This window comes from Geotrypetes seraphini, chromosome 1 (genome assembly GCF_902459505.1).
Source record: "Geotrypetes seraphini chromosome 1, aGeoSer1.1, whole genome shotgun sequence".
In the NCBI taxonomy this organism is placed as follows: domain Eukaryota; kingdom Metazoa; phylum Chordata; class Amphibia; order Gymnophiona; family Dermophiidae; genus Geotrypetes; species Geotrypetes seraphini.
Window position 1 is genome coordinate 254,355,443 of NC_047084.1, and position 12,974 is coordinate 254,368,416.

The 12,974-nt window shown below is 43.7% G+C and overlaps 1 protein-coding gene across 2 annotated transcripts in view; it reads left to right on the top strand.

Moving 5' to 3' along the window:
- Positions 1–12,974, top strand: part of EVC (EvC ciliary complex subunit 1) — a 140,868-nt gene that overhangs the window by 104,590 nt on the left and 23,304 nt on the right. For both annotated transcript variants that reach the window (XM_033949478.1, XM_033949488.1), the window contains exon 17: positions 4,600–4,744. In XM_033949478.1, coding sequence (XP_033805369.1) covers positions 4,600–4,744 — 145 coding nt within the window. The remainder of the gene's footprint in view (positions 1–4,599; positions 4,745–12,974) is intronic.

The following is a 12,974-nucleotide window of genomic DNA, read 5'->3' on the forward strand; positions in this document are numbered from 1 at the left end:
ATCTGGAGGGCAGGAATGAAGCCAGCAGTATGATTGAGCAGCAGCAATGGCAAACGCCAAAGTGTGCCACTCAGCAGCTGAAACCAGAACTCGCATCAGCGACCGACCAGGTTAGCAGTGGGGCAGGAATGCAGAAAGCTCGCTCCTGCCCACTACACCTCTGGCCACCAAAGATTCTAGCGGCAGAGGAGGTACAATGGACAGGGCAGGATGGGGGACAGGGTGTTGAGCCTGGGAGGGAGAGAAGGGGGCTGTATGCAGTGCCTGGCAGGGAGTGGGTTGGCAGGGAGGGGGCTTGGTGCAGAGCCTGACAAAGGAGGGAGGGAAGGGGGCTGGGTGCAATACCTGGCAAGGAGGGGGCTGGGTGCAGAGCCTGACAGGGGAGGGCACTGAGTGCAGATCCTGGCAGGGCAGGGCACTTGAATATTAAGCTGCCCAACTTATATTCGAGTCAACCATTTTTCCTCCTTTTTGGGGGAAAATTGGGGGTCTTGACTTATATTCAGACTGACTTATATTCGAGTATATACGGTACCTATTTTATCGAAAGGACTCATACAGTGACCTCCAATAATGCACAAACTCCAAAGAAGATGTAAACGAATCTGTGTATATCTATGCATGTATGGGCCAGGCTATCTCCGACGGTCTGCAGTGATTCCAAATATTCAATGCTGGGACTGTATCTGACCAATGATATTGAATATCCGGGTCAAAAGTCACTGCAGTGGACTTAGCTGGCAGGCTAAGGACTATCAGCTAAAGATAGACCTGCCTTTTAAGTGAGTCTATTGGCCACACGCTTTAGCCAGCCAGATGATAAATATTTGCAGTGACTGACTATGTCTCGGGACATAACTGGCCAATCCAGCAAACCAGATATTCAATGATACTTAGCCAGCTGGGAGTCCTTCTCTGATGGCTAAGTACCGCTGAATATTGGGGTGGGAGGGTAGTATTAGATATAGATATCATATTGAAAATTGAAGCAGAGAAGGTACAGTAATTGCCGTGAAACATGAATTCATGTTGGGTTCCTGTTTCTGCCACAGCTTCCTCCGAGACTGATTAGGATATACTGTACATTTTTTTTGTTGTTGTTTCACAGTTAGGGGTGAACAGATATAAATTGTCCAGTTCTTACTCTTGACCAAACTGGATAAAAGTGATCATGAATAAAGCAAGGAGTCCCTAGGTTAATTCTTGCTGCCTTAAGTAACTTTTCTTGAGCTGTGTTGATGAAGAGTCAAAACAAGACAGAGTGAAAAAGAGAGATAAGGCATATGTTTCTTAGAGAGAGAGAAAATCTGTTTGAAACCTTTAACTCAGGTTGAACATTTTGGGTTGAAAAGTTGCCCATGACCTTCTGCTGGACAAAAAGCAACCCCTGCTAAGTTTGATTCATTTACTTGAATGGTGTCTAAATGCCTAAAGAATAAACGTTTGAAAAAAAATGTATAGATTCAGGGAAGGCACAAAACACACATGCAGGGACTGGAATCAAATAATTGCAAGCCTTATTCATTCAGTGTAGAACAACTGACAGACATGTTATGCCACCTTGGGAGAATATAGCTAAGAAAAAATTAACCACAACAATTATCCTGATTGTCACACATTCTACCATGCTTCGTTTCCCTGAAATACACAGAAGAATAAAATTATTTGAGAGAATGAAATGTAAATTCAATGTGGATATCGAAACCTATTTTAACAAGGAATTTTCTATTTACGCTTTTCTATTGCTAATAAATCAATTGATTCTTCTTTTCAGTATAAGTTAATTATGGGCCTTTTTTTAGAAGCTCTGTATGTGATTCATGTGTGTAAATACAAGTTATTTCCTATGCACCAAGAAAATCCCGTTTTAGCCAGGGTCTACCTGTGTAAATCTGCAATATGTATATATAATGAAGGGAGTGTCATTTGACTGTGTGTTGCTCAGGTCTAGGGTGTGGCCATAAAAATAGGGTAAATGGGATGAGACTTGATATACAGGTAGTCATTGACTTACAACCGCAATCAGTTCCGACTGATAAGTCGTAAGTTAACTGAATTGTATTTTTTAAATTTATGTATTTAAATTAGGAACATGTTTTTTTAATTGAATTTCTTCACTGAAATGTCTCAGTTTCTCTTGTTGTGAACCGTCCAGAGCTACTGGCAGGACGGTATACAAGAAAATTAATTATTATTATAATTATATTATTATTATTGATTGATTTGGTCGTAAGTCGGCCTATGTTAATACAGTACTGTACTAACTATTTTTTTACCCCTCCCTGCCTACCTTTTCCCAGGTGGTCCAGCGGTGTGTCCTGCCTGAGCCCCTCCTGCCGATGTCAGAAGCCAGCAGCGCACCCGGGCTCCTGCCCCGCCCTGCACCGCTGACTGACACACTGCCATAAGTTCTCACAGGACTTGTGGATCTCACTGCACTGCCATGAAAACCACAAGTCCTGTGAGAACTTACGGCAGTGTGTCAGTCAGCAGCGCAGGGCAGGGTGGGAGTTCTAAAAGCTCGCTTCTGCGCGTGCTGGCCCGAGTGTGCTGCTGGCTTCTGACATCGGCAGGAGGGGCTCAGGCAGGATACACCACTGGACCACCAGGGAAAAGGTAGGCAGGGAGGGGTAAAAAAATACTGTACAATGGGCTGGGGAAATGCGTCGTAAACTCGAACGGTCGCATGTTACATTGGTCGTAAGTCGGCGACGACCTATACAGCTTTTTTTCTATGTGGGTTACACCAGTGTTTCTCAGCTTGGTCCTGGAGTGCCCCCCTGCCAGTCAGGTTTTCAGGATACCCACAATGCATGAAAGAAATTTGCATATAGTGGAGGCAGTGTATGCAAATCAGGCAAAGTGTTAAGTGACTTGCCCAGAGTTACAAGAAGCTGCAGTGGGAATCAAACTCACTACCTTGGGGTGCTGAGGCAGCTGCTCTAAGCACTAGGCCACTCCTCCACTCCACACTTGCATTTCCCAATTCAGAATGGTGGTGCGTGTCTGTATTCGTCAAGATCGTCAGGATTTACAACTGCTCACATGCTCCATCCCTGGCAGTGTTCAAATCCAAGCTAAAGGCCCACGTTTTTGAAACTGCTTTCAACTCTTAACTCCCATTCACTGCTGTCAGATACCTATACCCCCTATAAACTCCCCAACCCTGAAATGTCCTGTCTAAATTAGATTGTAAGCTCTTCTGAGCAGGGACTGTCTTTGTATGTTAAAATGCACAGCGCTGCATACGCCTTTTCAGCACTATAGAAATAATAAATAGTAGTAGTAGTAGTAGTAGTATTGAGGAAAAATGCTCATTGTGGGCTGTGCTATACTAGAACAATCAGTGGAGGTTGCCCTTTCATTCCCCATTGTTGTTTTTTCTTTGGGGGGGGGAGTTTGCCCCTCATAGTAGCTTGTGCTGCATAATTGAAGATGCTCTACTTCACTGTTCTTCAACCGCCGGTCCGCAGGAAATTTCTGCCTGTCTGCGCAGGGCCGGCAAGATTAAGGTGACCATAGGTCCATTTTCAGACCTCTTGTCCCCACACACAGCTTCGGTACAGCGTCCCGAAGCTGTGCTCGGGGACAACGGGACAGGCAATCATTTCCTGTCCCTCCCTCCTTCCTTTCCCCGGGTCCCCTTCTCTTACCGCCCTGCCGCTGCTGCTAAATCCGAAAGGAAGTCTTCTTTCCGATGTCAATTCTGACGTCGGAGAGGACGTTCTGGGCCAGTCAATCGCTGCCTGGCTGGCCCAGAACGTCCTCTCCGACATCAGAATTGACGTCGGAAAAACTTCCTGTCGGCTTTAGCAGCAGCAGCAGGGCGGTAAGAGAAGGGGACCCGGGGAAAGGAAGGAGGGAGGCTTTTTTTTTTTGCGTGACAGGGAGGGAAGGAGGTAGGCAGGCAAGCAGGCTAGTTTTGGCCAGGAAGGGAGGGAGAGAGGTAGACAGGCAGGCAGGCCGGCTTCGGGGGTGGGGTGGGACAAAGTATGGAAGGCATATGGAGGGACATAAGAAGGAGGCACTGGGGGCACTAAAGACAGGAAGGGGCACTAAGGACATGGGAAGGAGGCACTGAGGGCACTAAAGGCAAGAAGGGGCATTAAGGACATGGGAAGGAGGCACTGGGGCACTAAAGACATGGGAAGGAGGCACTGGGGGCACTAAAGAAATGGGAAGGAGGCACCAGGGGCACTAACGACATAGGAAGGAAAGAGGGAGGGAATAGAAAAGGACAATTCTTGGGCCTGAGTGCAGAAAGAAAGAAATGAAAGAAAGGATACACAGACAGAAGGAAACGCAATCAGAGACTCATGAAATCACCAGACAGCAAAGGTAGGAAAAATGATTTTATTTTCAATTTAGTGATCAAAACGTGTCAGTTTTGAGAATTTATATCTGCTGTCTAAATTTTGCACTATATTTGCCTATTTTTCTGTAGTTACTGAGGTGACCGAGCTCGCGGAGAAGGGGCGGAAACGGGGTTTTTAAATTTTAGTCTTAGTAGTTTGCCGGTCCACAAAATAATTCTTTTATTTCTGCTGGTCCACGGGTGTAAAAAGGTTGAAAAACACTGCTCTACTTTATATATTCTAGGAGAGGCTGATAGACACCGCTGAGGAAAGTGTGTATGTGACCAGCCACAATATCAACAGAATGGTGCACAGCTATTATCAGCAACTAGATCTGATCCTGGAGACTTATGAGCAGGAAAAGCTAAAAAGATTAAAAGGTTTCCAAGGTAAGACAATAATAGCTAAAATAGAAACAAACCCTTTATTCCCTGTTTATTGCAAATATTTTTAGTGGTTACTTTCCTTCTGTAAATTGCCGATAGGTAAAACACCTGCTTGGATTCACCCTTCCTTATTCTCCAATACATTTTCCGTTGATGTATCCCCATGCAGGGAACATCACATGCACTTTTGCCTATATACAAGGTGGGCAATATTCAGACAGTAGGTGATAGCCATTTGTGAAGGATGTGCATTCAGCAGTACTCATTAGATCCATTAGCAAGGCCTTAAAAAATTTGTGTGTGCTAAATCAATAAAATTCATGTGAACCTATGAATTAATTCACGTGGTTATGGGGTTATCAAATGCACATTGGAGCCCTTTTACTAAAGTTTAGCACGCACTAACAAACATTAGTGTGTGTTAAGTTCTACATGGCCCATAGGTATAAAATAGGACACACAACATTTAGGGACTGATTCTATAAATGGGCGTCCCGTTTGTTTTTAGATAAAACCCACATTGTAATTGTCTGCCACAGATCTACAGAGATGCGAAGAGACACTTAAGCTCGCCCAGAGATGTATAGGGACACTTAAGCTTTGTCCAGAAGTGGACTTGGGTGAGTTTAAGCGCCCCTAAGCGTCTCCCTAGAGCCGCAACAGACGCCTGAAATATAAGCCAGCAAAATGCTGGCCTACATTTCAATCCTAAATGTAGACACCACTGATCACGGCAAGGGAATCCCCAATTGGCTGAGTCAGTAGGACTGTCTGAAACCATGACTTCAGGGAATCCTGCTGGCTCAACTGCGGGGGGAAAATACCCCTGCCGCAAACTGCTAACCCGGCTGCGGCAGAGGACCCCCAGACATCAATTTTGCAATCGGCAGGAGGGATGCCCATGCCCTCCTGCCTAACTCCCCTGATACTCACACACACACATCCAGTCAGCAAGAGGGATCCTGATCCTCGAACCCCCGACACCCCCCAAATCCCCAACATCCCACCTGACACCTTAACATCTCACCCTGACACCACTCGAACACCCCCCCTCCCGGTACCTTTGAAGAAGGCCAGCATGAGGGATTCCTAATCCCTCCTGCCTGCAGGCCCACCTCTTTCAAAATGGCGGGCCTTCCCCTTCCCAGTGCATCCTAGAATGCACCGGGGAGGGGTCTAAGGCCCCTCCCATAGGAAGGGCCTTAAGCACCTGGGCCAAACAGAACCTTAGGTGTTGTGGTTGGGGGGGTGGGTTCGGCAGGTGTCAGCGGTTGCGGGGTGTCAGGGGATTGAAGGGGCCAGTGGCAGGAGGAAATGGGCATCCCTCCTGCCAATCCACCATAGGGGGGTGTTTGGGAATCGAAAGGGCTGGAGGCAGGAGGCAGTTGTCATCCCTCCTGCCAATCTCAGATTGGGGGGGATGTCGGGTTTGGGAGGCCAGCGGCAGGAGGAAGTGGGCATCCATCCTGCCAATCACAATAGGGGGGGTATCGGGCAGTGTTTGGCAGGAGGGAATGGGCATCCCTCCTGCTGATTTTAGGGGTGTGTGTCAGGGATCCTCTGTCGCAGCTGAATCAGCTGATCGCAGCAGGGGTATTTTCTCCCCAATGAGCTGAGCTGGCAGGACTCTTTGAAGTGTGGCTTCAGTTAATTCACTTGCTGCGATCAGCTGATGGCAAGGGATCTCTGCATAGATAGGCGGCTGAGCAATTTTCTAGCCTGTGCTCTTGACACGGGCACCAGTTAGAGAATCGGGAGGTTAGGCATCTGTTTGTTAGGGCAGACATGATTCTGCATAGGACACCGGTACCCGATTCTCAGCCACTTCTTAGGGAGCTGCTGAGACCAGCGTCCTATACAGTATCTGGCTGTTAGTGTGTATTATTTTCCGTTAGTGCCTGCCTAGCTTTAGAAAAAGGGTGCCGTTGTCAATTAACATGCATTGAACAATTTTTATAAAATTAAATGTGTAAATGAACTGAAAATGTCTGATAACTGTGAACAAAGCCCAAATGAATCGAAAAAAACCCCACCCACATATTTGTCCCGTGCACAACCCTACAATTTAGAGGGATAGCTACTAAGATAAGGTAAAAATTGGCATATTAACACACCATAGTTTACCACAGAAGTCAGTAACCTTTGCTATCTCAATAACTAGATTAGTGACTCCTACAATACATGAATAATACAGTTGCAGTTGTCCATGTCTCACCGTGTCTGGATAGGTATAACTGATGTTTCAGCCATCATGCTGTGGCTTTCTTCAAGGTATGCTGGGAGGTCTGCTGTTTGTCTTTATTTATAGTGGGCCCTCAAACCTGATTGGGGCGTGATGTGACTGAGGCAGGAAAGTCCATTAGTCACAAATTTGAATTTTGGCAGTACAGTTTGTTGGTCCCAAATTTGAATTCTGACGTGAAAGTCGGTTGGTTACAAATTTCAATTTTAAAGATGTTTTTCCCTATAAAACTATTCTCTTAGGCATTTACGGCTGGCGTCCTGATTGTTGCAGTTGTCCAGGTCTCACTTAATGGCTGAAACGTTAGTTCTGTCTACCCCGATGCGGCGAAACCCAGACAACTGCAACAATCAGGCCTGCAAGTTGTATGTTTGCCAGGAAAGAGAGTATATCACATATAATAAATCATAAGAGGTACTATCATTTTACTAGGAAAAATGATGGCAGCTCAAAATTCGTGTTACTTTTCCTGCCCAGGAGCATCGGACCACCAACATACGGCTCAATTCTCCCAGGCAGGAAAAGTAATACCAGTTTTAAGCAATCTGTGGGTGTATTCACCACAAACTGTGTTATTCAATTTACATAATAATGAGTTGTTTTGCATGAATGCACGTTAAAGGGTGAATAACATACATTATCACCTTAATGCTCCTCAGGAACTGCCCCCTTAAATGGGTGAATAGTTTTTTATAATTAACTCTGTTATTTCTTTTTTTTTTTTTTTTTAATTAATCTTTATTGATTTTCAAACTTTGACAGTGCCATACACTTAATTTAGATGTAAACATTACAGAAAAGGCACTTTAACTACACAATTAATACAGAAAACAATCATTTCCCCCCCTCCTCCCAATAACTTGTTATATTAATTAATCTTTATTTTTAAAGCTCCCAGTAAATGTAACATATACTACAATCATTTATACTTAAATCACACTTAATATAACATCAAATTCTAAACTATATCGAATAATCCTATATTTATTCATAAATAAAAGAAATCATAAAATAATCCCATCCCCCATCCCACCCTGGACGTGTATGAACCAAAGGAAAAAAATAATGTTTGTTCTATACAATACTTTCAATTTTTGCAATATTTTGTTAATGGCTCCCAAATAACCTGAAATTTTTAAAATTTCCCTGCTGTATAGCAATTGTCCTTTCCATTTTGAATATATGGCATAATGAGTTCCACCAAAAGCTGTAATTCAGCCTCTTCCAATTTTTCCAGTTATTCGTGCTCTGTTGTATGGCAACCCCTGTCATAATGAGCAGAAGCCTGTTATTATTAGAGGATATTTAACTCTGTTATTTCTTTTTTCCTTAGGTACACTTTTTTTTTTTCTGCAGGTAAACCCTAGAGCTCCTTTTATTAAGGTGCGCTAGGGCTTTAATGCACGGAATAGCGCACGCTACGTTGCCGCACAATCTAGATCTTAACGCCAGCATTGAGCTGCCATTCGTTCTAGAGGCATAACATGTGGTGTAGCGCACGGTAATTTCCTGCGTGCGCTAAAAACACTAGTGCACCTTAGTCAAAGGAGCCCCTAGTTTATCCACAAAAAAAGGGTTTTAATAAAATTACTCCAGAGGATACATACATATGACGTAGCCATGGAGAATGTTTGCACCTCATACTTTGTAACCTGAGCATTGGTGTTTTCAGAAGAGGTTGGGCAGAGTGCAGGTTGAGTCACAAAACTTGCTCATAAATTTCCACCCACTCCCTAGCAAGTATAAATGCACACAGATGCGATTGTTGCAACTTTTGTGAGGCTTTATTTTTATAACGACAGAGGCATCTATTTGGTTTTTATAAAATTGCCTTAATGTAGCCACCTACTTGGACTGCCGTCGTACGTGACCTACTATAAACTGGCCCACCATAAGCTCTAATAGGCACAACCTTGTAATGCCTTGTAATGCCAGTAACCTTAGTTTAGGTTGTTTCACAGCTGAAAAAGTTTGTGACCTTCCTAGGATGATCCCAATCTAAACCTAAATGATGACTTCCTGATGAGAGAAAGATGGGAAAGGAGTAAGAATAGAGGTATTGTAAAATTTATTATGAACATGGGGGATGACAATATTCAAGTCTTAAAGCTATGGCTAACTTAATACTTTCACAGATTATAATAAATCCACTCACCTTAATATCTTCCCTCATCAGATTCATTTAGGTCATACCTTTCATAGTTCACTGAACCTCATTGATGTCACCCAAACCCAGCTCAACATATTCATTGCCAGTTGGGATTTATACATCAAATAGTCATCAGTTGCATAAAAAAGGCTTTTTTAAACTGTATATTAAAGTCTTATGCATAACAATATAACACAGGATTAAGCATTTCTGCTCCTCGGGGGCCGCAAACAGGTCAGATATGAAATATATTTATGTTTGTTTATATTTCTTAAAACTTGATATATCACTAGACTTTTCTCAGAACACAGTGGTTTACAATTAAATAAAAATCACTTAAAACTTTTTTTTTGTTTTTTTCAGAAACTTAATCTTAATAGTTAATAATGGAATAATGTCTTGATTTGAATATTGGGTCCATTGTGTATTCATGACATAAAAGTTGTGAGGACATAGCACAATAAAGCAAAATTGTGGCAGAACAAAAAAACAGGACAAGATAGAAGACCCATCAACATTTTCAGTTTTAATTGGGAGAAAAAACTCACAGCAATATGTTTTCAAGAAATATGAAGCAAAAAAAGCTTGTGGTAGAATTATGTCAAGTTAATTGCCAGGAAGAGGCCCATCATCACAGTCATGAGTTCGTTAATGAACATTATATTTATGCTTCTCGTTACATATGTCAGTACAGTGCCAGTAATGTCCCCTAAAGTACTGTTTGAAAATAAGTAACCAGACCTTTTTCCTTTCTGCCGGTGGTGCTCTTTGTCAGCTAGTGCATTATTTAATTTTAATAAACTAAATGTTCAAACTAGGCATAAGCATGTGTATATTTTGATACTATTTTTATAAAGACACATTGGGGGTCCATTTTCAGGGGAAAAAAAAAGTCTAATTCTAATTTGGACATTTACCGCTAAACGTCCAAAATCGGAAGTACAAAAACAGCCATTTTCAAAAGCCAACCTGCTAGATATCCCAAAAAATTTTTTTGGGGAAAATCAACTACTTAGATGTCTTGGCTGCAGAAACATCCAGACCACCAGGATGTCTAACTTTTTTTGACCACAGAAACGTCCATGTTAGAAAAGTCCACATGAGCCCCATTTAGACATGGAAAGGGCCAACATTCTAATGGACTGGCCATGTAGACATGCCAATAGAGCAGTGGGACGCCTTAGAGGGCATGCTGTGAACTTCACATAAAGGGTGCCAGATATACATCTCATCATATACCCCTTATAATGTGTGGTGAGACCTCCAATTGTATTCCTAATGCAGTAAATTAATGGCATGCAAATCACCTCAGTGTTAAAGTGTGAACTGTCAGAACAGCACACTTTGCCATGGTAATATGCAGCTGTGTGCCACATAAAGAACATAATGTTTCACTTCCTGTCAGTGTACGAGCAGGGATTGGTTCACACACTGCCAGGAAAGGAGACTTTAAAAAAAAAAGCCTGACAAACCCCCACCTTCCCTAACCCCATCTTTTAAACTTTTTCTAGTGTGTCAGTGGGCCCTGGAACAACCTCTTCGGACACCCCTCTTCCCTAGGAACCTCTAACCCTGACCTTACAAAAATAGTAGGGTCAGGAGTAGGGTTACCATATTTTATGATGGAGAAACCCGGATGCATGGTCTCGCCTTGTTCTGCCCCCAAAAAGCGCATCTCTTTTTTCCTGACCTTCAGGCCACATCTGGAGGGCCTTCAGCATGCGCGGATGTGTATGATGTCATCCATGCATGCTTGCTGAAGGCCATCTAGATTCGGCTGGAACACAAGGCTTTCTAAAACCCAGACAAACTGCTGGGTTTTGGAAAGTCTGCAGTCCTCTTAAAAAAGGACATGTCCTGGTTTTCCCAGACACCTTGTCAGGAGTTAGAGGTTCCTCGGGAAGAAGGGTGGCCCAAGTAGAACTGCTAAATCCCCAGATACCACAAAAATAATTCCTAATGGCCCAAGACTCCCATCTGCCCACCTCTGAAAATTGGAAACCTAGAGCAATGACCACTTACTCTTGCCTTCAGCACCATCATCTTTCAAAATGGTAGTGCCTGACTCCTTTGAATTTTGTTGGGATGGATTACTAGGGCTCAGGCCCCACTGTTTTGGACAATGTAGATGCTAGAGGCAAGTGGCAGTCACTCCCTCTTGTCTAGAGATTGAGGGCCACTTGGACCAGTAGAAACTATTTTAATGGGGGAGGGGAAGAGATCCAGGGGCCTACTTGGGCCACCAAGGACTATTTTTGTGGGGTTGGGTGAGGAGAGGGTTCAGTGAACATAAGCAATGCCTCCGCTGGGTCAGACCTGAGGTCCATCGTGCCCAGCAGTCCGCTCACGCAACGGCCCAACAGGTCCAGGACCTGTGCAGTAATCCTCTATCTATACCCCTCTAACCATACCCCTCTATCCCTTTTTCCAGCATGAAATTGTCCAATCCTTTCTTGAACCCCAGTACCATACTCTGCCCTATTACACCCTCTGGAAGCGCATTCCAGGTGTCCACCACAAGTTGGGTAAAGAAAAACTTCCTAGCATTTGTTTTGAATCTGTCTCCTTTCAACTTTTCCGAATGCCTTCTTGTTCTCTTATTTTTCAAAAGTTTGAAGAATCTGTCCTTCTGTACTCTCTCTATGCCCTTCATGATCTTGTAAGTCTCTATCATATCCCCTCTAAGTCTCCTCTTCTCCAGGGAAAAGAGTCCCAGTTTCTCCAATCTCTCAGCATATGAAAGGTTTTCCATACCTTTTATGAGACGTGTCACTCTCCTCTGAACCCTCTCGAGTAACGCCATATCCTTCTTAAGGTACGGCGACCAATATTGGACCCAGTACTCCAGATGCGGACGCACCATGGCCCGATACAAGGGCAGGATAACTTCTTTTGTTCTGGTAGTAATACCCTTCTTGATTATACCTAGCATTCTATTCACTCTCTTAGCGGCCGCTGCGCACTGTGCCGTCGGCTTCATTGACATGTCCACCATTACCCCAAGTCCCTTTCTTGGGTACTCTCCTTCAATAACATCCCTCCCATCGTATAGCTGTACCTCAGGTTTCTGCTTCCCACATGTAGTACTTTACATTTCTCAACGTTGAACTTCATCTGGCATCTCGTCGCCTATTCCCCTAGTTTGTTCAAGTCCCTTTGCAATTCTTCGCAGTCCTCTTTAGTCTAAGCTCCACTAAATAGTTTGGTGTCGTCCGCAAATTTTATTATCTCACACTTCGTCCTTGTTTCTAGATCATTTATAAATATACTAAATAGCAGCAGTTCAAGCACAGAGCCCTGCGGGACATCACTCATGACCCTCCTCCAGTTCGAGTAGTGGCCCTTCACTCCTACCCTCTGTTTCCTACCTGCCAACCAGTTTCTGATCCAACTATGTACGTCTCCTTCCACCCCATGGTTCTTCAGTTTCCGAAGTAGGCGTTCATGGGGTACCTTGTCAAAGGCTTTTTGGAAATCTAGATATATGATGTCTATGGGGTCTCCTCTGTCCATCCATTTGTTAATTTCTTCAAAGAAGTGCAATAAGTTCGTTAGGCACAATCTCCCCTTGCAGAAACCATGTTGGCTGATTATCAGAAATTTGTTTCTTTCAAAATGTTCATCAATGTTGTCTTTTATCAGAGCTTCCGCCATTTTCCCTGGAACGGAGGTCAGACTCACCGGTCTGTAGTTTCCCGGGTCACCTCTTGATCCCTTTTTAAAGATGGGCGTAACGTTGGCTATCTTCCAATCCTCTGGGATCATGCCTGTTTTCAGGGATAGATTGCAAATTTGCTGCAGTAGTTCCACTATCTCCTCCTTTAGTTCCTTCAGAACCTTTG